Source organism: Spizellomyces punctatus, assembly GCF_000182565.1.
Source record: "Spizellomyces punctatus DAOM BR117 chromosome Unknown supercont1.11, whole genome shotgun sequence".
NCBI lineage: Eukaryota > Fungi > Chytridiomycota > Chytridiomycetes > Spizellomycetales > Spizellomycetaceae > Spizellomyces > Spizellomyces punctatus.
The window spans coordinates 636,575-661,840 of NW_015971547.1; the positions used below are offsets into that span (position 1 = coordinate 636,575).

Below are 25,266 nucleotides of genomic sequence, written 5' to 3' on the forward strand. Positions count from 1 at the left end.
GAAGTTGAAATAAAGTTATGGATCAAGCAACAGCTGCTGCACTCAATGAGTTGCCCGCATACTCGATCGTGTTGTTTAGAGGATAACTGGACTCCGTATGATATGGTTCAGTGCCATCCGTAGAGAAAGGCTTGACCACATCCGCATTGCAAATCTCTATTCTTCTTCTTGGAGCAGCATCGGCTAATACCCAGCATGCAAAATACGACGGAGAGACGATGAGATCCCTTTAATACAACTATAACAAGCAGAAATCTAAGGCACACAATGACCCTACATAATTCCAAACACATAAATGTCCTTTTCCTGATATAAAATGAAAAAAAAAAAAAAAACTTGCTACCCAAATACTGCGCTACTCAAATCCTGCCAAATCCTTTGAACATATATGTTTCCAAATCAGAGAGTCTTCTCTTGCATCTAGTCATTCTATCATCTAATTATAACAGAATACAGCCACCTTTAGCCTTTGGAGCTGGAACGTCGTCCTTTGATGGAAGAGGCTCAGATGTGATTTCTGATCTCTCATCCAAAATACCATCCTGACGAGGAGGTGGAACAGTTTCGGCGGGGGAATAATGTTCTTCAGCATCTGCATTTTGCAGGAAGCTTTCGGCGGGAACCACAGGTTCAGTAACGGACTCCCCGTCAGAGTCCTCGATAATAGGAGACTGCGGCTCTGCAGGCTCTGGAGCTTGTGAGATACTTTCCGTGGAAACCACAGGTTTAGCCACGGACTTGCCAACAGACTCTTCGATAATAGATTCTTCGGGCTCTGGAACTTGTAAAGCGCTTTCCGCAGAAATCACAGGTTCAGCCACGGACTTGCCAACAGACTCTTCGACAATAGGAGAATGCTGCTCTTCAGGCTCTGAAGTTTGTGAAACGCTTTCCGTAGAGATCACAGATTCAGTAACAGGCTCCTCAAGAGGCTCTTCCTCCACAGTAAGCTCACGCGCGGCGTCAACGACATCTGCTGGGGTTGCCATGCACGCTACCTCTTCATTGGGTTGCTCAGCAGGTTCTTCGCGACGGACAGCTGTCTCCGAAACTTCTGGCTCAGTTTCCATATGGACATGGGTGTCTTCTGCGTCTCCAACATTTACCGGCGCGGTGCGGAGCGTCTCTTCTGCAACACCTTCAACCTCCGTGGCAATTGTGTTCACTACCGCTTCGACAACAGATTCCTGTTCTGATGTCCCAAAAGCTTCTTCCGGTGCGGTTATTCCAACCTCCCTTTCGATGGGTACTGCGACAGCGTCCTTGAGTAGCTCGTTCGCCACCACAGAATCCGTGCTGTCCACTGACTCGCCAGTTTGCTCTGCTGCGAATGTTTCAATCTTCTTCAGTGATTCTTCTGCGGCTGGCTCGGTGTCCTTCACAGTCCCCTCAACTTCAGAGATAGTCTCCGAGCCAGCTGGACTAATGATTTCGCATACCGCTTCAATGAGTTGATCCTGTAGAGCTACATTCTCAACCGAGCTAGGCTCCACGTCCGCACCCAAAACATCACCAATAGTCGACACAAGGACGCTGTCTTCCTCTGCTGCGTCTTTGGCAGATTCTAGTGTATTCGACTGAATGACGCTCTCTTCAGGCAGTTCAATCACATTCTTGAGCTCCGGAACTTCTGATGCAACAATGTACAGGGAAGTCGGAGGTTGCTCGGGCTCTACTTCAACTTGGGGGACTTCCATTGGTTGTTCACCGATTGTCACTTCTTCACCAGCAGTAATACCCTCATCGACCTCGGCCACTTCGGATGATTGCTTCTCTGTCACTGCCTCCTCCAGCTCGGCTTGAGGAATCTCGCGGAGAGTCTCAACAGTAGGCTGCACGTTGCCCTGCGTATGATCTGCGGGGAGTCCTTCATGTATCTGCACCTCTGCAGCCTCAGATGGAAGAGGCGTTTCATCAGTCTGTACCTCCTCAACCGCTGTCTGCGATGCAAAATCTATTCCCTCCGCAGAGATGCCTTCAGTGGCCGGCTCCCCTTCAGCAGCAGTGTCCTCCATAGAGACCACGGCATCGTCGTCCACAAGAGCCCTTTCAACCGGCTGGACCTCAGCCACTGCTTCTGAGACATAATCTGCCCCTTCCGCCGGGATAACCTGAGGGGCCGGTGTTTCGTCATTACCTTCCTCCTCCACCGGGCCGTCAGCGGTTTGGCTCTGGTCCAGATCGTCATCATCGGTCTTCTCTTCAAGTTCTCCATGATCTTGCATCATATTGACCTTTTTGCTTGGCGTAGCGGGGGTAGTCAGCGGTGTATCGTCCGCTCCTCTTTTGGCAGGGACGACAGTCTCCTGGAAGACTTCGTCACACGTTCTTTTGGCTGGGATGACAGTACTAGTATCGTCTGACGCCAAGACTGCCGGTTCCGTGGGCGACTGGTTCCCCTCGACAGGGGAGATCGCTGTCGGTACCCCTTCCACGGGGTTGGAGGGTGACTCGCTGGTATCCATGAAGCCTGCCGCTGGTACAACAGAAAGAACATCGGCAATGACGGGAATAGTATCGTCGCCATTACCTTTTTCTGTCTCTTCACTGGCAGCGACAACTGGGTCTGCGTCACCCACTTCTTTTGCCTGCTGCTCTTCATCAAGCTCCAAAGTGCGCCGCCAGTGAGCCTCGTATTCGTAGGACAATTTCAGATGCTCATTCACTGTTTTTTGAGCTTCATCATCGGCTTCAGCTGTGAGCTTGTCCTCAGTGGATTCCACAGCATCCAGGCCGGTGTCTAAGTGACTAACGTCGTGAGTAACCTCGTTGGAAATTGCGGCATGTCCAGCAGCATCAGAAATATCCTCCTCTGTAGCTATTTCACGATTGCCTTCTCCTTGAGCAGCCTCTGCCTTCAGCGCATCTTTCCAATAGGCCTCATACTCGTAGGAGAGCCTCAAATGCTCATCCACAATTTTCTGTGCGTCCACAACGTGTTCATCCGCGTCTGCTACCTTTGGCATACCAGGCTCCTCATCATTGACCGCTTTCTGGAGCGACGGTGATGGTGCGGGATCAATGAGTGGTATCCTCTTTGGAATGGCATCCCAATTACCAGGTTCGTCCTTGACAAGTATCTCAAATGGCTCTGAGGCTTCAAATTTAAGGGGTTGGTCCCCGGGAACTGGAAGCTCCAATTTCCAGGAGTGCAACATGGTACGGAAGGCTTCCTCGGTATGTGGTCGTTCGTAGGCTGGATCCCCGATGATAGGGTGTCCGATGGAAGCCAGGTGCACACGAAGCTGGTGACGGCGGCCCGTCCGGGGACTCAACATAACGTGAGTAACCGGGTATGTGAGGAAGTATCCACGCTTCAATACTTGCACTCGCGTTTCCGATGGTTTACCAGGATTTTCTTCGGTACCATCAGCAACTATGACGCGCTTCTCGTCCGTGGGATCATCAGTCAATGGTTTGTCAATAAGAAAATCGTCCTCCACTATGTGACCCTTGACCAACGCGGAGTAGGTCTTTTTCACTTGTCGGCGAACGAAGCATTTTCCGGCAACGCTCGCAGCCTTTTTGGACAAACCCCAACAATGGACTCCCGACGTGACATAGTCGAGCTGGTGAAGTAGGTATAGCTTCTTGTGCTCAGTGAAATGAGCATATAAGAGAGATTCGGATGTGGGACAGCTAGTCGTATCTCCGTCAATACGCAAATCCCATGGCTTGTTGGTAATGAGGTACGTATCGGGTTGGTAATAGAGAACCTCGATATCATAATTTCGCTGGTAGCGAGGATCATATCCTGGAACTACAATGGGTGGGCTGGGTGACGGGCTCAAGGAGGTTGTGTCGACGAGTGCGACTACCTCAACAGACGTAGATTCGCTTTCGCTATCCGCAGGATCCGAGTCTGTAGACGCAGAGCTGTTAACGGCAAGCACAGCAATGTTCTCTTGTGCGTGCTGGGTTGAGCGTATGAGGTCGCTCTCCGGGATAGTCTCCGGCATAGAAGATACGATAGGAGTCTCCCTTTCAATCTGGCTAATCGGCTCCTCCACCATCGCCTCTTCCACTGTTTCTATATGCGGGTTAGCAAGGTCCTCTTGGATGGACTTTTCCGTATTATCGTTCGCAAAATCCTCCTGAATGGGACTCTCCTCTACAACAATGCCTTCCTCAACCTTTTGCTCCAAAATCGGTACATTGATATCACTCTTCAAAGGAGTTAACTGTTGCATAGGCTGCTTTGCTCCGACTGTCTCCAAAACGGCGGATGCAAAAGATTGCGGGGGACCTTCCAGTTCGTCCGTGACCATGGTACCTAGTCCAGACAATATCTAGTAAGAGTGTTAGCATCGTTATTAGTTCACTCATACAAGTAGTTTAACAATCGCGTACCGATTGGCTGAGAAACTTGGTGAGGAAAACTAGTGGCAGCCACCATCTGACGTTCCGACTCAACATATCGAGGTGCGTTGTTGCCATAGATACCAGTAGGTTGGTATCGGACAACGCGGGCAGGTTTCATTTTTGTTCCAGTTGGACAACGGCAAATCCTTGAACATCTTGGCTTCAGCATGATCGATATCAACCTTCTACGAGTGGACAAGGGTGGGAACCCCGACGTTGTTCGTGAATCGCAACGTAAGCGTGGAGGTGGCGCGAAGGTCGCTCTTGTGGACGAAGTAATTGCGTTGGACGATGATTGGAAGAAGGGTAAGGCACCTCAGTGGTTTCCCCTGGAACTTCTTTTGTTTGATCAAGTTGTGGTATTCTTTATTGGATAGCCCGATTCCAAGCCGATGAGGTAAACCGCAAAATCAACGCAATTGGTAATGAGATCAAAAACTTGGCAAAGGCAAAGAAGAAAGACACACCAGAGTGGGATCAGCTTCAAAAGCGAAAAGCAGAGGCAGAACTGGAAAAGGTTGAAGCGAACCGTATTTCTGACGATAAAGAGAAAATCCTGCATCAGAAGCTTGGCTTGATCGGTAACCTGGTCCATGACAGCGTGATTGACTCATCCGATGAAAGAAACAACGGGTTGATAAAATCGTGGTGGCCCGAGGGACGAACGGAAAATGCCGAGATAGAGAAAAGGAAAGCTTTGGGAGGGAAAGACGCAAAAGGTGTCCCTGGACTGTACAGTCATCATGAAGTCCTGGAACGCATCGCTGGCTACGACTCACAACGAGGTAGCGTCGGATTGCCTTAAATTCTTGGGAATGGATTTGTTTAAGTTGATGGTGTATCGCTTTCAGGGACCAATGTTGCTGGTCATCGCGGTTACTTCCTGACCGGCCCCGGCGTTGATCTCAATCTCGCCCTCATTCACTACGGATTGGATTTCCTTGAAAAACGTGGCTACACGAAGCTGTGGACTCCATACTTTATGAAAAAGGATCTGATGTCCAAAACTGCTCAACTCGAAGAGTTTGACGAAGCCTTGTACAAAGTTGGAGAGGGATCTTCGCAATCGGAGGTCGACGGTGACGAAAAGTACCTAATTGCCACCAGCGAGCAACCGATCAGTGCCTTCCATGCTGGAGAGTGGTTCACAGAACCGGAAAAGGAATTGCCCAAGAAGTATGCTGGACAGTCCACATGTTTCCGGAAAGAGGCGGGTGCACACGGAAGAGACACATGGGGCATCTTTAGAGTGCACCAGTTTGAAAAAGTGGAGCAATTTGTATTGACTGACCCAGAGAAGAGTTGGGAGATGCATGAAGAAATGCTGGCTACCGCGGAAGAATTCTATCAGAGTGTATGTATCCTGGTGGCTTCATGCTTTTTTAAGAGCCGGCTGTAATTTACAAACTGTCATGTGCAGCTCGGCCTACCTTACCAAGTGGTTTCCATTGTGGCTGGAGCACTGAACAACGCTGCAGCGAAGAAGTACGATCTGGAGGCGTGGTTCCCCTTTCAGAACGAATATAAGGAGCTCGTTTCATGCAGCAACTGTACAGATTATCAAAGTCGCTGCCTGGAAATTCGCGTGGGAGCCAAGAAATTGAATGACCAAACTAAGAAATATGTCCACTGTCTCAATTGTACATTGACTGCAACGGAAAGGACAATCTGCTGTATTTTGGAAAACTGGCAAACGGAAGAGGGTGTTGTTGTGCCACCTGTATTGAGACAGTACATGGGTGGTAAAGAGTTCTTCCCGTTTGTGAAAGAGCTGCCTGGAGGCAAAAAGGTACGCTTATTTCTGAGAAGCTTGATTGTCTCTCATTGGGCTCACCTGATCGGTTTCTTTTGATTAGGGAGGTAAAGGAGGCAAAGGTGCGGATGATTTGGCGAAAGGAGTCAACAAGATGACGGTTTAAGTTTTAGATTAGACGGTAGATAAATTGTAGTATAGCTATTCCCCCGCACTATGGCGAAAGATATCATGAGGATTTGTAATTTTCAGAGCCAAAGTTTCAGGGGATGGAAATGGGTTTCCTCAACTGCTCCTCAACACAACACCATCCTGCATGTATTTATATTGTCTTTGCCAACTTCGGACAGTAGCTGAACGCCCTGTCCAGTTAGATATCCGGTGGGGCAGCACCGCCTCCATGACTTGCTTTTGGCGACATTGGCAACTTCCTATCTGTTTCTGACCCTCTCCGTGACCCTCCCTCTCCGTACACTGGGCTGAAAGCCCCATATCGGTTTTCACTAAGGTTCGGCGATATATATCCACTGCCATATGCATATCTTGGGTTCATCCCTTGCGGGGTTGGTTGTCTATGTCCGATTGGTGGCTCTGGAGCTTTCAAGCTGGTTTGACTAGTGGACGATGTCCCAAGTCCAGCATTTACTGGGTGGTTAGTGTTCTCGTGTTGAGGACCGCTGCTCCCATCGTGGAAGTTTGCATAAGATGAATGTCCCATTGGTGCCGGCGAGGCAGGCTGGCCGGACAAATAGACAGGTCAATTACCGGTAGACTCACGGGTATAGGGTGAGAGCTGCATACTCACCTTGAGAATTTTAGGTTCGGCATTGCTACTTGTTCCAAACGTAGCTGTTGGGATGAAGTTCATGGCCGGCGCAGGGCTGCTGGTACCACTTTTATTGCCATCTGGGTTGAAAACGTCTACATACCGATTCCGTGCACCTCTCCGTCCAGCACCAGATCGCTTGCCTGCCAGTGCAGCGCCAAACGCCGGATTGTCTAGAGCGGGTGACGGAGCCGGTGACGGCTGAGCGGAGCCAGGTGCACTGGGCGGGCGGGAAACATCCGCATTTACAGGTGCTCCAGAGGCAGGTGGGAGTCCTTACCATGCGGACAACGGAATGAAATTGGTACTGGGTAACATCCCGACACGACAGCAGAGGGCAATATGACTTACCAGGAGTTCCCAACCTCGAGACCGGAGCCGACATCGACTTTGCCATTGGCGGCGGCGGTAGTTCTGTACTCTGTTCTTCCTTCGCATCCGCATTTTTATTCACCCACTTTTTCTTCTTCTCATCATAGTAGAAGGCATTTTTCTCCCCAAGGTTAGCCTTTTTCGGGCCAGACCCTTCTTTTGTTTGTGCATCATCACTTCCTCGACGCCGCCCCGAGAATAACGATCCGAAAGCCGAGAACAGTCCTCTTGACTTGCTTGCATCGGATTTAGCAGCCTCGCTTTCTGATTTACTTTGCTCTGCTGGTTGTTCAGTTGACGTAGGTTCGGTAGCGGTTGTCTGAGTTGAAGCTTTTTCCTTGTCCCGTCGCACAGCTGAATTACCTAGTCCCAACGGATCTTCTTCTTCTATGACACCAGCGGGAGCTGGTTGCGATTGCGACTCAGGTACTGCCGCTTGTGCCTGTTGAGTGACTTGCTGCGGCTCGGCATACGAACCGCCGTAGTATGAATTCCATTGGACCGGCTGTGTTTGCTGCGTTGATGAGCTTTCCTTCTGGTCCGAGACGGCCAATTCATCAGTTCCAAAGCCCTGCTCGTATGAAGGGTAACCGAATTGGGCCGAATTCTCGGGTAGTTGACTATACTCCCCTTGGATTCCCCCCTGTGCATTTTGCTCCCCGTATGAATATTGCGCATAGCCCGTCTGTGATTGATCGTAGTGCTGCGGTGCGTATTCAGGTTGGTAATACCCCTGCTGGTCATACTGTTGCTGCAGACTTTGGTCTGCTTCTCCAGCTTCATTAAGAGGTTTTCCATCGTGCTGTCCTGCAAGCGTTTGATCCGATCCAGTTTGTTGCGGTGCATTGTGTGCAATATCGGCATACGCTTGCTGATGGGGTTCGCCGGCGTAGCTCTGGTCATTGTATCCATACTGCTGATACCCATACGATTCTTGGCCTTGTCCTTGCCACGCGAGAGCCTGGTCTCCATGTCCTTGCCAATCGTTTGTATCATGACCGTACCCTGTCGCGTAGCCATATCCGTTTTGAGTGACGGAAACCGGCTCGGTACCATTAGCCGCCTCCTGGCTTGTTACAGCTGTCGCCCCGTCATAGTTGTTCGTAGCGGAATATGGTTGATGATAAAACATCGGTACTGTTGCAACTGACATCGCGCCCTGATCTACGGCAGCATATCCCGCTCCTGCTAGTTGAGAATACCCTGCTTCCCCGGGCTCTGCGCTGATTACGGGTGTGGAGGATGGTCTTGGGTCCACTGGCAGAGTCATGGGTGAAGCGCTTCCATACAGAGGGGCTGACAACGGCCCAGGTGTGGTTCTGCCAACGTGCCCAGCAGACGATAATGGTGTAGCGGCTGCTGCAACGGAGGTAGCAGTGTCCGCTTCCCCAAGCGCGTTGTTCATAAACCTGTCCAAGCCACGAGCTCCAATACTACTAAGCTTACTCAACCAGCTACTGCCTTCCTTCTCGGAAGTCACATTTCCAGACTGAGCGGCGGCCAGCCGGCCACTCAGTAGGCCCAGAACCTCTCCAAAAGTACGATGGAAATAGGGACTACCCCGTGCGTATGTTTTGACCACATGCTCGACGCTCTCGCAGTACTTTGCCGCTTGTTCATTCAGACCAAGATCAGCCAGTAGAGAGGCGTACCATATTTTGAAGGCCTGCAAATGAGGAAGGCTGTTGGCTACACCGAGATTATTCCATAAGCTTTGGGAAAATTCAAAGATCTCGGTTTTCTGCAAGGCGTCCAAGGAACGGAAGAAAGTTCCCGGGTATGTACGGTGATCTGCACCTAGCAACACTACGCGGGCCTGTGGCGAATCAATCCCTCCAACAGTGTTCGGCAGCGATGCCAAAAGATAACTAGGATTCAAACCATGACATCATCCATCCGAGTGTAGTTCAGATTAAGGTTGAAAGCAAACTTACCAGCATTGTGCGGCATTCTTCTTCCCATAGGAGTGCAGCCGGTCACCCAACATTGCAACCGCGCTCAAATCGTTGGGAGTCCGATTTGACAAGATAAGGCAGAGGATTTCTCCCCACTTGGAAAGATACTGTAAAGATGGAGTTACTTGGCCTTCGGCAATTTCAGGAAGAAACTCCCCAACTGCATAAAAGGTAGTTCGGTCAATGACAAAATTCGCAAAGTGATGCGCAAAACATAACCTTACTAGCGGTTGGGCCCATGCCTCCAAAGAGAGCAAACAAAACTCGGAGTCCAGGTCTATCCACATGCTCTACTGCACCGCCCGTTCTTCCTTCATTGGTACTCAAGCCACCCGCGGTAAACTCGGAACGAGCAAACTGCATGATAACGTCGCAATAAGTCTCCTTGCTGATATTGGTAGCAACTACTAATGCGTGTGGCCAGAGATTCGCTCCAACTGCCAGGTTGCATGCTCCCTCTCGATCTCCTTGCACAAGAGCTGCCTGTATTCTGTCCATGACAGAGCCTTCGAAAAGGGTTGGAACAGCAAGCACCTCCCGGATTTGTTGGGTGATAGAATCTATCTTCGCCGCCCTAATCATATCAAAACCATGAGTCACAGCAAATATGCGTTCCAAATCACTTTTGTAAACTTACGGCGCAGATAGAAGGGTCCCATCGTTGTCAACAAGCATCTTGATCAATTTGACCAAGGCCACGCCATCTTCAAGCTCATCCAAGGCCTTATCCTCGTCCACGGACGCTCCCATTCCATCCCGTAACTTTGCCTGCAAGTCAGTCGCGGCTCTGTCGCGATCAGTCTCAGCGGCTTTTATCATGTCCTCGGCAAACTTCAGCACATCCTTCTTCTTGTGTTTGATTTTTGACCCCACCAATGGGCCAGGCACCTTTAAAATTTCCTGTATCCACGCATTGTCGACAACCTTGTGCACGGGGATCACACACATCGGCCCAGGATACGATTTTTCCATCATCGATGGTCGACCCTGTGAATCAGTTATGTAGCGATTCTGCCGCTTGGGTCCAGTGATGAAAAGTTTTCCACCAGAACCGAAAACAGCGACGCAGTGCCCACGATGACGACCAAGAGGATCCTGAAATTCGGGTGCCTGCGGCTCTGAAGGTAACTTTACTCCGTAAGTTGAACCCTGGGCATTCGGGTACTGGTGCGGAACCGGGGATGCACGCCCGTGCGAATCGGTACCTGGATAAGCTGAAGCATAGCCCGATAACCCTGTTTGACCGTACATTGGCGTCTTCGTCCGCCGTGGTGCGCTGCTACGATAGATATTTGTACCCGTCGTAGTAGACGTCACCGCAGATAGACTGGGAGGAACGGAAGGGGGACGTCCAATGTCTCCGACAGACTCGACTCCTGGAGTAGTCGTGCGAACCGGGACACCCGGTGTGGTGGTGCGAAATGGGGCCTCGTGGCCCCCGTATTGTCGAAACACCCCCGGATCACGCGGTGGATTGCTCGAGAAAGAGGCGAGCCCAGCTATGGAAGTTCCGCATTTGCTGCAAAAATTTGACTCGGTGTCGTTCCTCTTGCTGCATTTCGGACATGCAATGTATTCCAGTCGATTTGACACGCTGCTATTAACACTTACATTGCTCCGTTGATCGAAATCTGGAGACATGATTTGCGCGCTATTTAAAGACTGCGTTGACTGTGAAGGCTTCATACTCAGATCCCCGTTTGCTTGGGATGTCCCATTCTGCCCTTCCATGTAATGTCCATATGCCGGTAAATCGTTGGGTTCCATAACCCGTGTTGAACCAAAGGCACTGTAGTTTCCGTAGTATCCCTCCTGAAGACTTCCCTCTTCATGCGAAGATGTTCCGGACACGCCATAGGTATGGGAGGCTTGTGTTGGGTCAGGTATGTCGGTTCCAAAGTCACTGTAGTTTCCGTGGTATACCCCCTGAAGACTTCCCTCCTCATGCGACGATGTTCCGGACACGCCATAGGTATGGGAGGCTTGTGTTGGGTCAGGTATGTCGGTTCCAAAGGCACTGTAGTTTCCGTGGTATACCCCCTGAAGACTTCCCTCCTCATGCGACGATGTTCCGGACACGCCATAGGGTTGAGAGGCTTGTGTTGGACCAGGGATGTCGGTTCCAAAGGCATTGTAGTTTCCGTGGTATCCCCCCTGAAGACTTCCCTCCTCATGCGAAGATGTTCCGGACGCGCCATAGGTATGGGAGGCTTGTGTTGGGTCAGGTATGTCGGTTCCAAAGGCACTGTAGTTTCCGTGGTATCCCTCCTGAAGCCTTCCCTCCTCATGCGAAGATATTCCGGACACGCCATAGACATGGGAGGCTTGTGTTGGGCCAGGTGTCTCGCTTCCAAACCCTTGAGCAAATGTAGAGACGTCGGACAGCAAATCCATGGAATCACGATGAGCTCCGCTAGATACATAAAAACTGTCACTAGCTGATGCCAGGGGGGTCTGAGCGGCCACAGCAGGGTCTTCCGAATAATATCCGAGCACGCTCGGGTGTGAAGCGTCCGTGGACACACCCGGCAAGTCGTTGCCGGCTGGCGATGGGATCGGGAACGTGGAGTCACACAGTGAAGTCGTGGATGTGGGTATGATCGAAGTCTGACCAACGCACGCCTCATTCCCACCATTCGCTCCAAGAACCAGATCGTCCAGATCGTCCAAGCCTACATCAGGCTTCCCAGCATCCTGACCCTTTGGTGGATTTCCCATGGAAGATGCACTATAATCGAACAAGCCATATTTCCGTGCGTTCGTGTCCACGTCCTCAAAGTCGGCGTGATGAGAAGGTGATGCTTGCTCTATGGTGGTAGGAGCATATATGTTTTTCGATTCAATATTCTCCGAGCTGGTCACCGGCTCGGAACCTGTCCCTGGCGTAAAGATTGTAGCAGATTGTGAGATTCTGCCTGTTGAAACCAAGACATCTTCCACCATAGTCATCATAGATGCTTCATCCTCTTGGGCAAACGGATTCAACATCTTGGCGGAGAAAAATGCTGGTGTTTCCATGAAGGCACCTTCCGCGTTTTCAGTAACAGAAGGAATAATAGCCGGAGTCTCCACGGACACCTGATCCTTGAAGCTCTGACAAGAGTCCTCATGTCTGGCCGCCAAATGATTCTTTTCGTTAAGCAAAGGCTTACCCTGGACGCTAGCTGAATCAGTTGAATCAACACTTGAGGTGGAAACGATGGTAGATGGCTGGGTATGCCCGGGATGTGCAGGTGCGGGATGTGCTATCTTCGGCTCTTGATACTTCACTGTAGATGCAGGCGTGGCGACCCAAGTGTCGATAGAATGTACTGGTGTAGAGGATTGTGCGGAAGGAACGGCATTCAGCTGACCCGAAAAGTCATACTGAAGACCCGTGTTGGGATCCGTCCATGAATACTGGGAAAAGTCTGTTCCATTCTGCTGATTGGCAGATGTATCGCTCCCGCTATAGCCTGCATCGGCTGCAGCTGGCTGGCTGATTGAAGGTCCGCTAGGTGCTTTGTGCTTTGATTGCATTTGGTTGGTAACTGCAGTCGGAGGAGCTGAGGTAGGTGGCTGCGTCCAAGTTGTGGAGGCGCTAGAGACAACCGGCTTTATCGTCTTCGACAGGTCAGTCCCCTGGACCTTCACGGAGTTCGTCTTCTGCGTACTGGAAGCCAAGCGTTGGTCACTATTGATAGACTCCGATGCTGTCGCAGCTTTTGGCTTTCGGGCCAAGCTAATATCAAAAGCATCCAGCATTTTATTGCTACGACTTGAGCCCGGGCTTGTCACAGGTTCAGAACTGTTAAGGCCAAAGTCGTCAAAAAAGGAAGACCCGTTCACTGTCTCAACTTTGGGTGCGGACGACATTCGAGCTTGCGGAGGGATATATGTGGAAGAGGCAGTGATGGGAGCATGAGTACTTGATTTACGGACTGAGACCGACGAATTCGTCACTTGGAAAGGATCGGCACCACTTCCAAAGGCGTCTACAAAGGTTCTGTTACTCTATGTTCTACATATGCCGACAGTGCATGTCGGGTCCTTGAAACTATCGACACCATACGTACCAGCAGCGCTGCCAGAAAAGAGACTTGAAGCGTCACCTGCCAATTCGGGTTGAATTGTAACTGGGGGTTTAGTTGGTTGTGTACTGCTACGGGCCGAGAAGGATGTGCTAGGGTGAACAGACGTCGCAGAGGAAGAGGCTGGGATAGTCGAGCTGAATAAGTCGTTGGCTCCTCCAGCAGCTGCGGCACCTCCAAAGAATGGAATGGGTCCTTCTGAAACCGGATGCCCTCTCTGATGCTGGTGTCGGTGCATGGTTGCCGACCGATGAACCGAGAAAGCAAACCCTCAACTAGGGCAGCTGTTAAGAACAAGCACAAATGAAGTCGACCAAACGAGCCAATGCCAGTTGGGAAATCCCCCGTTCGTCCTTTTGATGATTGCTCCGTCGCGCGCTTTGTCTTGCAAAAACGACGTGGCCATGAGCAAAGTGCTGCTCGCATGTGGGGTGTGGCACGGTCACGTGTAGTAGATGACTGTGCCACGTCATCTGCCGGGAATGGACAACGTAAACACAAGAGCACCTTTCTTCCGCCATCTTTCCCCCATCCTGACCCCCAATCATCTCTGACCTGACCTACATCTCTTCTTTCCAATCAGCTATGGCGAATATAACGGAGGAATGGGTCAAAGCTTCCGACGGGGTTGAGATCTACCATAGAGTGTGGGAGGTACGAGGGTCTTTACCTGGTTGCTTGTGATCTCGTCGATAAATTGACTCTTTGACTTGCGAACCCAAATAGCCTACTCGACCGAAGCCACTTGCAACCGTGGTATTCGTTCACGGTACGCAGCTTGTTAGTATGTCGCGACACTTGCTGATTTTTAATGACCTTTTTTGGATGAGCAGGTGTTGGTGAACATATTTGCCGATACGACCACGTCTTCAAACCCTTTGCTGAAGCCGGTATCAAGGTCCGCTCGTTCGACCAGAGAGGCTTTGGGAAAACTGGAAGAAAGTCTGGAATCCTCGGACATAACGAAGGTTATGACAGGGTTTTGAAAGACGTGGATGAGGTTGCGGCAAAGGTCCGTGTCGCCGGCGTACCCCACTTCGTATTTGGTCATTCCATGGGTGGTGGGATTGCTCTTCGCTACGCTATAGATCATCAGAATGACGACATTAGTGGCCTCATTGCTTCTGGTAGTGAACATTCTCTGAATCGCCAACGACATTGACTGTGCGCTAACGGTGTTTGTTCAAAGCCCCGCTAGTGGGGCTTGGTGCAAAGACTGCAGTATCGACACCCGAATACTATGCGATTCGTGCCATGTCATACTTTTTTGGCACGGTGACAATTTCAAATCCTGTCGATCCTGCCAATCTTACTCGTGATCCGACCGTGAACAAGGCATATGTTGAAGATCCTTTGGTCCACCCTTATACAAGCCTTTCCACCGGTGAGTCCTATTCTATTCATAATGCACGCAAGGAGTAATATCTTACATAGATGAGAACCGGCAGCCCGAGACATAGTCTTAAATGGAGAAGCCTTGGCGGGCAGTTTGGCCGCACAGCTGACCCTTCCATTGCTCATTACATTTGGCACTGGCGATCACATCTGCTCATATGACGCTGCAAAGGCTTTTTGCGATGCCGCCGCAAGCAAAGATAAGACATTCAAGTCATACACTGATTTGTGTCACGAGCGTGAGTTAAGATCCAATGTGGTGCATCCCAGCTCCATTTGACTTTTAAGTTATTGTGTAGTGCACAACGAACCGGAGAAGGATGAAATTATCAAGTTTTACATCGACTGGATTTTGGAGAGAGCCAAGAAGGCGTAATGTCGTAGTCTTAGAAACTATCACTAATCATTTTGTTGCCTATACCAACTGCTTTAATATATGGATAATAACAGTGCTGACACATTGGCCCAAAATCCCGAAAATACTTATTAAAAGAAAATCACCCCGATCAAAAATGCTATGACCGCAATCGCTGCCAACATCTGGATTGACAATCCCTGCTGCACGTGAATCAGAGCGGGCGATGCGTTCTCTTTTGACCCTCCACCTGAATGCACCTCCGCTGACGCTCCTTCTTTTCGCCGCCGCAGAAGGTTCAATCGCTCAACTTCGGCCTTGTACCCTTCACAGGCTGCCTGCAAAGCTTTGACCTTCTCCCGCGCATCAGTAAGCTCCTTGTCTACCAGGTCCACAGTCTTGGCGTCATCTGCACGACTCAGATTGCCGGAACGCACAGCTGGGGGCGGTGTAGGGCGAACTTGGTCGCTACGTCCAATGCTCACAGGCTGTACAGAAGGGCTGGGCTCAGCTGCAGACGGAGGTGGTGATGGCAGCTGCGGCGGGGACTGGAGGGAGAGAGAAGAGCGTGGCGATGTGGTGTTCGCGTCTGTGAATTCTTGTTTGGTGCTCGGTTGTCGGGATACGCTAGTAGAGGTATTCGACATGGAAGACTCCTGCCGTCGATGTCCTTGCTCCTGATCTGCGGGCAGGAACACACACCTCAGCTTTCTCTCCACCAGAACATGACTGGCCGCTTCAGGGCTGCTCTTCTTGAGTTGCTCCGCTTGAAGCCATAACTCTTGAAGCCTGTTAGTAAACTGATCTCCCTCTGCAACCATGAGATCTGCGGGAATCTTTATGCCTTGAACAAGAAATTTGTCTTTGCTCTTTGCATCCGCCGGCGGATCCTCCTTCATTGCCTGCAAAAGGACTTGCACCTCTACCGAGGCGCCTGGAGGGATACGCCCACTGTTAGGTCTGACACAGTACTGCTTGGGAGCGGTAGTCTTCACTTTGAAAGCAACGGGAGACTCGGGGTGGATGTTGGATACTATAAGACTTTGCTTGACCACATGAGTGAATGGGCGTCGGAACTCCAGCTCCCTTTCAGGGGCCAGTTTGAGAAAATGGCTTTGAGATGAATCCATGGTTCTGCGTGGCCTACAGCGCGCGGCGTTAGCCAAAGATGAGACATGGGGTGTGCCGTTGGGCAAATGACCAAGTTCGACGTACCGGCAATCTGAGTAATGATCCGCAACAAAGGTGTCCCCCCAAGTTTGTCAAAATGACTCGCGGTTGGAGTCGGGATTAGGTCAGCCGACACCCCCTCGGTCCCTTTCCTCCTTCCTACGGCTTTGCACTTTGTTGCGTTGGTACTTTTGCAAAATGGCTAGAGCTGAAGATTACTCTACTAGGCACCGTCTGGCTCTTGTTGGTCGGTCCGGGTATCTCGTGGACTCCCGTTTGAGCTGACGCTAACTTTCGCGATCTAGCCTTGGGGATATTTTCAGCACTGACCACTGCTGGAGTTATCTTTGGGTTCCAAGCTCTTCGTCCGGCGCTCATTGATAGCCATGTGTATGAGGACCTATGCTCTCCCGCCGAGGACAAGCCGTGCAATGCACAAGTGCTTCGTCTCAACCTTATGTTTGCAAGTAAGTTGGGAAGGCAGGTGCCGCTCTCATGACCCGCGCTAATGAGAAGAAAAAAGTTGCTTCAACCGGTGCCAACCTTGCTTCACTGCCTATCGGAATGATTCTCGACAAATACGGACCCCGTGCAACGATGCTGTTAGGAAGCGGACTATTTTTGCTTGGGTCAATATTATTTGGGTGTAGCAACCCAAACTTTGACGGTTACATAATAGGATACTTACTTTTGGGCGTCGGCGGGCCTTTCTGTTTCATCGCGGTGAGGAATGTCGAATTTAAGCATCAACTTATAAGAAAGACTGAATACAGCCCGTAGAGCCTTCATATTAGCCTTACCTTTCCCTCGCGTCAGTATCCAGATGTATCTGCAACTTTGATTAGCGAGCAAGCTCTGATATCTGCTCGTAGATTCCGGAAAGATAATGGCTGCGCTCACAGGTGCTTTTGATGCTTCCAGCATCATCTATCTCATCTTTGCGGTCAGTCTTATTTGGATTGCTTATTTGCATAATCATTTTCTTAATTGGGCTTTCACGGTGGCAGGACCTTTACAAGGCCCTTGGTGGTTCCATACAAAGATATTTTGCAGCCTACAGGTAGAAATACGGCATCGTGCCGCTCTCGCAAAGCAACTAGCTTACATGTGCAACCAGCGTTGTTCCAATAGTGATTGTCATCGCTACCCTGCTGCTAATGCCAAAATCTTCATTCGGCAAGCATCAAGAAGAAGGTGGCGAAAGTGAGATCGAAACGGACGAAGGACAACCTTTATTGGCTCCGACTGTGGCAACCGAAAATGCCACAGAGCTTTTCTGGAAACAATTTAAAAGCCCGGAATTTTGGTCAGTTGAAATAGTCAGACTGCTGTAATACTTAGGCTGAATACTTGAAAAAAGCAACTAATTTATGGTCCTGATTAGGGGTATCACCTCCACAATATGTCTCTTTATGCTCAGATTAAATTTCTATATTTCGTCCATAAAGGAGCAGTTATTGGATTTGTCAAGAACTCCTGCCGATCTTGACGAGGGTAAGGATACGGCTTGTCTATCTTTGGGCGTATTACTCTTGGCTGATACTAGGTCGAACATGGAAGTTGATCGAATAGTATCCTACTTCAATGTGGCACTTCCCCTGGCTGGTTTGGTGTCTATTCCAGCCGTTGGACACCTCTTGGACAACTTCTCGTTCAAGATCAGCTTTGTGGTTCTATGGATATTCGGATTATCATTTGGGATTCTATCGTAAGAGCACGTCCGGCTTCTGCAGCCACTTTACCAGGCTAACGCACGTATGGCCCTACGACCGTCAACCAGCCTGGTTCCAAATGTACCTTTGCAGTACCTCTCAGGTGAGCTGCACACCATTTCCCGACGTCAGCGGAACTACGCTGCACCTGGATGCTAATCCTTTTATACTAGTCGCCATATTTGTGCTAAAGCGACCTCTACTGTACACGATTGGAAACGATTTTTGTGCCAAGACGTTCGCATCTAGTGGCTGTTGCGGATGTTGACTTGTTAGCTAATACCAATCGCTTTATAGGTTCGGTTTTGTTACGTTCGGACGGCTTTACGGTATCATGAATGTTCTCGCGGGACTCTTTTCGATGCTGCAGTACCTGTTCAATTATGTGGCTCTCGATTTGATGAACGGACATTTCTGGGCGGTCAATCTGTCCCTAACCGTCGTGACCGGCCTGCTTCTAATTTTCCCGATTTATCTTGGTTTGCGACAGCAGTCAGTCTAACTTTGTTAGTGGCGTAGATCGATCGAATTCCTATTCTCACTTCTAGTAGACTTAGTGGGAGGGCCGCTTCAGACCTGTAGTTTGGACGTAAGCTAAGAACACAGACGCCGGATGCGCCAGAACAGCATTATACTATTTACAAGACATAATCTAAGCTACTTCCGTTTTTTTGCGCTTCCCTTGCTATCGTCTCTCCCTTTTCTCTTCTTTTCGTCTTTCTCCTCCTCCACCTCCGCGGTCTCTTTCGATATGAGACTAACTAGAGTATTGCATCGCCGTTGAATTTCTTGCGCTGTGCGGGACTTGATGAACCAATCAAATCGGAATAGGGGTGACCGTTTCACCTCGTCCAAGATTTTATCGTAGACATCATCTGAACCATAGCCGAAGCGTTCCAACATGACGAGCTAGGAAAGATTTTAATCATGATTTGCGGGGTCCACTCAAGGCAGATAACGTCTTCCACCATGAACCTTACCAAAAAGCGGTCTTCCTCCTCTGTGAAGTTTTTGCCCTTGCTTTGCAAATACTGTATCTTCAGTTGCTGCAAGGGGGCACGGTGCTGCCTAACCTTTGCCGTCAAGGCATCCTGAATTTCCTGAGTCCTTTTCAATTTGGCTTCACCTTTTTCTATGTTCGCAATGATCTTCTCATAATCTGGATCATGGAATGAGTATTGTACGTCCATCCCGCCAAGAAGTACACTTGCTTCTGATGTGCACGTACCGGCAATTTCTCTGAAGCGCTTCCAGAACACAGCCGCGTACTGTTTCACCTCGGATGCGGTTTTCCCCTCCACTTCTTGCGCAATTGCCTCAAGATCATGTCTGAAAGATATTGACCTAGTTAGCGTAATTCATAGCCGGGTATACCTGAAGACCATGTCACCTTCCGTTCTTCTCGTTAGCCTTGCAAAATGCGATGAAGTCTCGCTTCGACCAATCGCCAAATCCCTGACCGCGACAGAAGCCATGTCAACGTCCGCAGAAGAAATTCTACGACAAATAGAAATTGCGTACTTTGGTCAACAGTTTCTCCTTTTCAGCAATTTCAGCTTCGGAGAGCGGCTCAGCTAGAGGGATAAGAGGGAATGTCAAATTCATAAAACCGCGCGGCTGACAGATTATTGCACCAAGTATTACCTTGATCAACCTTGGCTTGCTCTTCCTTCATTTTCTCCGCTGTATCTTCTTCATTTTCACCTTCTACATCCTCGGGCCTCACTTTATACCCAATCTCTTTCTGTTGGGGGGATAAGCACGGTAGGACAACGGTATAAGACAGCCTATGCCTGAACCTACGCGGAAAGCGAGGATTTCTCTTTCTTGCAAATCCTTCAGACGCGCCGGATAGAACTGGAAATCTTGGCTGCGGCATTTGGTTATTCTCCTTATTCTATCAAATAGCTCTGCACACTGCGCTTCCTTACATGTTTGCAATTCTTGGTGGCTTGGGAGCCTTCTCCTTTGCAGTTCGGCCTCCTGTTTGTAGCATAACCTTGTAATACTCCTGCTCGGAATACGATGCCAAAACTAGGAAAGAGTTTCCAGCTCACAACATGGCTAGAGCCGTTGATAAGGATAATCATGCTTACGGTTCTTTCGCTCGCGCTTAGCGGGTCCAATCCATCCAAAGCTACCGCCTTCCTTTTTCTGATAGACGGTCACAATTAACCTTTCCGACACGAGCCAGTTGTATTCTTCTGCTACTCACTCGGAAGTCTGCACCTTCCCATTCGTAGACACTCCCGCCACCCGCTAAGCTGAATTTTTGCAGATCATCAAGACCCATGTTGGCATATTTTGAGTCCAGCTCTGCAGTCTTCTGTTCGGATCGCTTGAGAACCTCTTCAATATTATCTCCTGTAATCGTACTTGAATCCGCCCGAGTTAGTGACTCAGTCTCCCAAGTTCCTCAGATCGTTGACAAATACCTGTCCGTCGACTTGAAAATATCCTGTGCTCCATGTTGAATCATCGAGACAAGGTCATCCTTGGATGCCGCTACAGTACAAATGTCAATGAGCTGATGCCTCTACAGCAATTGCTGGCTTCCGTTATACCTTTACTATTTTGCACGGATCTGCCTTGTTGAATGACGAGCTGGTCAAGACGAAGCTTTTGTGTTGCACGATCGATGACTTTTTCTTCAACTGCATTCTGGAGAGTCACCAGGATGAGTCTGCCACATGTGTGTCGGACTTTCATAGCACAACTCCCAAGCCTGTCCTACCTCGGTGATAAATCGGAAAACAACGACTTGCTTTTTCTGCCCGATACGATGTGCGCGATCCTCAGCTTGAAGGTCAACTTGCGGATTCCAGTCGCTATCGTACATGATGACAGTGTCCGCGGTAGCCAAGTTGATGCCGAGACCGCCCGCCCGTGTAGTCAATAAGAATATAAATTTGGAACTGTCGGGTTTGTTGTATTCATCGATACTGGCAACCCGATCCTCATGCGGAGTCTGTCCATCTATTCGGCAGTATTGATATCCACGAAAGATGCAATAATCCTCCAGAATATCTAGCATTCTGCTCATCTGACTAAACAAGAGCACGCGCGACCCTTGAGCTTTTGAGCGCTCCAACAGCTTGTCTAAAACTACCATCTTTCCTGCATTTTCAATGATATGCTCGTCAGTTGTATAAGGTGGTCCTGGCTCTGCACCATCGAAGAGGTACGGATGGTTACAACATTTACGCAGTTGCATCACAATGTTTTGCAACCTTGTAAGCCGAGTTTTACTCTGCTTGTCGCCGAGAGCATCATTTACTGCGTCAATGTCCTTTTCAAGCAGGTTCCGATACCATCTTCGCTGCATCGCGCTCATCCCAACATAGATATTGACCCTCTTTTTTGGTAAGAGCGATTTCTCAACATCTGCTTTGATACGCCTGAGTAAAAACGGTCGGAGGACCTTGTGGAGCTGGGAGACGACCTTATCCTGGTCTCCTCCTTGAGACTCAAACCATCGGTCAAAATCTTCTGACGAACTGAAAATGTCTGGAAGAAGGAAATTCAAGAGTGCCCATAGCTCGTGCAAGTTGTTCTGGAGAGGGGTTCCCGTTAACAACAGGCGATTACGACACTGAAACTCTCGCACGATTTGAGACAGGGCCGAGTTTTCATTCTTGATTCTATGTGCCTCGTCAATGACAATGTACTGCCAAGACAATTTCCGGAAATGTGCCTTCTCCAAGAGGCACATCTCGTAAGATGTCACGCAAACTTCAAAGTCTTGGGCTAGCAACTTGTCTTGCACTACTGCTTGTCGTTCCGGCTTACTCCCATGGAACATAAAAACATCTAATGAGGGCACCCATCGCTTGAATTCGTTCACCCAGTTGTGTAAAGTAGACTTTGGAACTATAACCAGATGAGGTCCATCGATCGACTGGAAATGCTTAAGGTAACCCAAAAATGATATGGATTGAAGCGTTTTCCCAAGACCCATCTCATCTGCAAGAATTCCGTTGATTCCATTTTCAAAGAGTGAGATCAACCAGTTCAAGCCTTGAACCTGGTAGTCTCTCATTGGAGCGTGCTTGACATACGGTGGAGATTCATCGAAGACAAACGGAGCTGGCTCCTCCTCCTGCTCGTCCTTTAAAAGTTCTTCATCTTCTTCCTTCTCAGTTTTGCGATGACGTCGTGATCCGATCTTGGAGCTTTTCTTTGCCTTCTCAGCGTCCGCTGCTTCCTCCAACGCCGTGACATCCATACCTTTCATCTTATTTATGTTGATGAAATGTGCGAAAAGCTCTGTCTGACCCATAAGATAGGCATATCGCTTTTGCTGGTCCTTTGCTTTCTTTCGCTGCAGTTCCTCAGAATCTCTGGCAAACCCTGCCTTTCGTTTGGCATTCAAGGCGCGGTCGACCGGGCGTTTTACATGTCTAGCCTCTTGTGTGCTCTTCTCACTTTCCGTCTGCAGGTCATCGTCGACATCCATACCGTCGCTAACGGTCCCATTATTCTCCTCTGCGCTTACAGCCTCCGCTTGTTCAGGATTGTCTATCGATGACATGGCTGCAGTTTCGACATTGGAGATCAGCGAGGTTCTGCTTCTAAGAAGTCACGTGAGGTCCACTCTATCCCGAGTGATATGTCCGACTTCGAATCAAGCTCAAAATCCGCGCAGGAAAAAGAACTCTAAAAAAGTTACAGCGGCTGCAAATACATAGTAGAAAGAAGGATGTATTCTAATGACAAAGTGTCAATGTAAACAGTTTAATTGGCGAATTCATCATATAAAAAGTACGAAGGATGATCGCCAGTAAAGTCCTCCCTCAGCAGCATATATTCTATCACAAAAATCTAGTGTCCAGGTTCAACGAGTTCCGTGTTGGTATAGACGACGGGACTCTTCTTGAATCCATTGAACTGGGACGCAGCGCACATGGTGTATGCGCCCATATTGTCGAAATGCAGCCAGTCGCCGACCTGCATCTCAGGAAGGGAAAAGCCCTTGCCAATACAATCGATGGAGTCACAAGTGGGGCCCCACACGCTACAAGGGAATTCGGCCTCTTGAATCGCGTGCTTGTACATAAAAGCACCCGAACGCGCGAGTACATTCGGAGTAACCACAGCATGATCAAAAGTGATGCAGTTGAAGCTTCCGTACATTCCATCATTGATGTAGTACATGTAAGAAGGATGATCATCGCGGGTGGCAACGGCGCTCGCCTCACTCTCGTCGATAGCACTGCTTTTCCGATCCCGGGGAACCACGCGGCGCGCAATGACATTGACCGCCAAGGTGAAAGCCGAAGAAACATAGTAGCGACCCGGCTCCGCGATAACGCGTACCTCGGGACCAAAATGTTGGTCAATGGCCGGTCCGAGCACAGCCGCAATCTGCTGAAAGCTGACACCGGGAGCGTTGTTGCCAGGGAAGCCACCTCCAACATCGAGAAGGTGGAAGTCGTAACCCCACGCTTTTCCCTCATCGAAAGCCTTGCGAGCGAGCATAACAGCTTCGCCAAAAGCACTAGCATCAAAGCATCCACTTCCAACGTGGAAACTGATGCCGATGACATCCATGTCGAGCTCACGAGCTGCTTTGAGAAGATGGGGCACAGCTGCCATGGGCGCTCCAAACTTAACGCCAAGTTTGCAGATCGATCTCGAGTCATCCGTCAGGATACGAAGAATCATCTGGGCGTTTGGGTGAATAGCCTTCACCTTCCGTAGTTCGTCAGCATTATCGAAAGTCATCATCCTGACTCCAGTAGCAGCGGCAAAGCGAATGTGGGACGCTTGCTTGCAAGGGTTGGCGTATATAATCTTGGAGGGGTGCACGCCCTGGTCCAACGCCATCTGGATCTCACCCTTGCTCGCACAATCAAAGCCGGTTCCGAGTGAAGTAAGGGTCTTCAATACCATGGTATCGGGGTTACACTTCACGGCTGTCAATGTAGAGAGAACTAGTGAGCGAGGTACAATACGGCACATCGCAATGATGCAGAATGCCTACCATAAAAGGGCTCGACACGAGGAAGGAGCTGCTTCCACTGTGCATGCTGGCGGGCTACTTCTCCAAGATCACCAACGAAAAAAGAGTCTTGCGCTTCGGGATTCGTCACATCGTAGTCAACTGTGCGGCTACGCAAAATTGATCCAACGGACCGCGAACTCACGTTCGCGGGCTCCGCCGTGGCCATCCCAGAGGACAAGCCATGGTGGAGCTTTGTAAGAGACTGCTTACGCGAGAGAGCACCGAAAAATTCAGTATCGGGGTTGATGAAAGGTACGATAACCTCCTTCATCGGACCGGACGTAATAAAAGCGCGACGCGTTGGAAGAGAGGAGGAAAGGACGGTGAGAGGGCACGGGCCCGGATTAGCGAGTGACTAGTGAAGTAAAGTTTGGAAAAATGGAGTTTCAGGCGCCTTCTGCACCTGCCCAAGGGGGTTCTAAAGAAAACGCCGAGAGTTGGTTGGTCTGCACGAAATACTCAAGAAACATATTGAACAAAAACAAACCTGGAAGAATCCCCGGAAGGAGACGAATGTTAAGTCGACTTGGGAAGTACGTGGTTGCAGGTGCACTTCTGGGGTAACCCGAAGTGCAAAGTTACAAGATGAGGGCGAATACCCTGATGATTTGAGACCGAAGAGCACAAAGCCTTCGGCTTAACCGTTAAAAGATTGCGCGAAACAAGAAGCGAGTGGAAGAATCCGTTTTGTTTGAACGGAATCCTAAAAAGTAGGCAAAAGATGTTGGGTAGAAAATGTTGGGGGGACTACAGTTGGGGGGGCCCCTTTTATAGTCGAGGTTAAGCACGAACGAAGTGTGAAAAAAAGACGCGCCGATTGATTCCATAATGCATTTTGGCCAGTTTGCGAATCCCGTTTGTTTTCTTGGGGACAATACGAAAACAAAGACGCTTTTCGCCAAGATCCCCCCCAAAAATAAAAAACCTCGCCTTGGCCTCTCCCCAAAAATAAACCTCCGCCTTGGCGAATGGTTACTTTTTTTTATGGTTGGGGGGGGGGCTCTTGTTGTGGTATATCGGGGCTGATGATGGATGAAAGACATCCCAACCAGCCAATGACGACGCTAGTCCAGAACAATCGCTGGAAGCATTTATGGCTGTTCTTTGTGATGATTTGGTTATTCCCCCCCCCCCCCCCAAAAAAAAAAAAAAGAATCAGAACAAAACGATCCAACGTTCCAAACTGCGGGAATCGACCAAGGGTAGTTCAACTGCCTTTCAGTCTCAAGACTCGTTGAATTTGGTAACATTTGCAGATCTGACGTCGACTTTTCTTCCCGTCATGGTTCAGT

At 49.6% G+C, this 25,266-nt stretch overlaps 8 protein-coding genes across 8 annotated transcripts; 3 read left to right on the forward strand and 5 right to left on the reverse strand.

Moving 5' to 3' along the window:
- Positions 1-142: 142 nt before the first annotated feature.
- Positions 143-4,416, reverse strand: SPPG_06289 (uncharacterized protein; the record flags this gene model as incomplete). Its single annotated transcript, XM_016754506.1, has 2 exons — positions 143-4,289; positions 4,351-4,416. The coding sequence occupies 2 exons, from the start codon at positions 4,414-4,416 to the stop codon at positions 441-443; spliced, it is 3,915 nt and encodes a 1,304-aa protein (XP_016606648.1). The 3' UTR covers positions 143-440.
- A 73-nt stretch (positions 4,417-4,489) lies between these two features.
- SPPG_06290 (serine-tRNA ligase) lies at positions 4,490-6,517 on the forward strand. The gene is made up of 5 exons (XM_016754507.1): positions 4,490-4,668; positions 4,740-5,147; positions 5,214-5,716; positions 5,783-6,151; positions 6,219-6,517. Exons 1-5 carry the CDS (start codon positions 4,530-4,532, stop codon positions 6,279-6,281), a joined length of 1,482 nt encoding a protein of 493 aa, XP_016606649.1. The 5' UTR covers positions 4,490-4,529; the 3' UTR covers positions 6,282-6,517.
- Positions 6,486-13,715, reverse strand: SPPG_06291 (uncharacterized protein; the record flags this gene model as incomplete). The annotated part of the gene is made up of 7 exons (XM_016754508.1): positions 13,324-13,715; positions 9,906-13,242; positions 9,493-9,842; positions 9,248-9,392; positions 7,293-9,181; positions 6,921-7,216; positions 6,486-6,851 (listed from the first exon to the last, which is right to left on the reverse strand). The coding sequence occupies exons 1-7, from the start codon at positions 13,574-13,576 to the stop codon at positions 6,486-6,488; spliced, it is 6,636 nt and encodes a 2,211-aa protein (XP_016606650.1). The 5' UTR covers positions 13,577-13,715.
- Positions 13,716-13,858: 143 nt separating this feature from the next.
- Positions 13,859-15,191, forward strand: SPPG_06292 (uncharacterized protein). Its single transcript, XM_016754509.1, has 6 exons — positions 13,859-13,992; positions 14,065-14,107; positions 14,172-14,465; positions 14,528-14,722; positions 14,787-14,972; positions 15,033-15,191. The coding sequence occupies exons 1-6, from the start codon at positions 13,924-13,926 to the stop codon at positions 15,107-15,109; spliced, it is 864 nt and encodes a 287-aa protein (XP_016606651.1). The 5' UTR covers positions 13,859-13,923; the 3' UTR covers positions 15,110-15,191.
- On the reverse strand, positions 15,033-16,336 carry SPPG_06293 (uncharacterized protein). The gene is made up of 2 exons (XM_016754510.1): positions 16,304-16,336; positions 15,033-16,231 (listed from the first exon to the last, which is right to left on the reverse strand). Exon 2 carries the CDS (start codon positions 16,216-16,218, stop codon positions 15,220-15,222), a length of 999 nt encoding a protein of 332 aa, XP_016606652.1. The 5' UTR covers positions 16,219-16,231; positions 16,304-16,336; the 3' UTR covers positions 15,033-15,219.
- Positions 16,337-16,430: 94 nt separating this feature from the next.
- SPPG_06294 (uncharacterized protein) lies at positions 16,431-18,652 on the forward strand. Its single transcript, XM_016754511.1, has 12 exons — positions 16,431-16,505; positions 16,564-16,725; positions 16,782-16,981; positions 17,039-17,069; positions 17,131-17,201; positions 17,266-17,318; positions 17,376-17,564; positions 17,643-17,752; positions 17,819-17,966; positions 18,039-18,073; positions 18,144-18,207; positions 18,268-18,652. Exons 1-12 carry the CDS (start codon positions 16,457-16,459, stop codon positions 18,470-18,472), a joined length of 1,317 nt encoding a protein of 438 aa, XP_016606653.1. The 5' UTR covers positions 16,431-16,456; the 3' UTR covers positions 18,473-18,652.
- Positions 18,328-22,505, reverse strand: SPPG_06295 (uncharacterized protein). The gene is made up of 13 exons (XM_016754512.1): positions 20,705-22,505; positions 20,535-20,631; positions 20,406-20,475; positions 20,186-20,345; positions 20,067-20,124; positions 19,902-20,004; positions 19,774-19,840; positions 19,615-19,714; positions 19,492-19,544; positions 19,361-19,425; positions 19,199-19,299; positions 18,951-19,129; positions 18,328-18,879 (listed from the first exon to the last, which is right to left on the reverse strand). Exons 1-13 carry the CDS (start codon positions 22,499-22,501, stop codon positions 18,628-18,630), a joined length of 3,102 nt encoding a protein of 1,033 aa, XP_016606654.1. The 5' UTR covers positions 22,502-22,505; the 3' UTR covers positions 18,328-18,627.
- A 150-nt stretch (positions 22,506-22,655) lies between these two features.
- On the reverse strand, positions 22,656-24,901 carry SPPG_06296 (ornithine decarboxylase SPE1). The gene is made up of 3 exons (XM_016754513.1): positions 24,462-24,901; positions 23,954-24,392; positions 22,656-23,885 (listed from the first exon to the last, which is right to left on the reverse strand). Exons 2-3 carry the CDS (start codon positions 24,243-24,245, stop codon positions 22,792-22,794), a joined length of 1,386 nt encoding a protein of 461 aa, XP_016606655.1. The 5' UTR covers positions 24,246-24,392; positions 24,462-24,901; the 3' UTR covers positions 22,656-22,791.
- Positions 24,902-25,266: the final 365 nt, after the last annotated feature.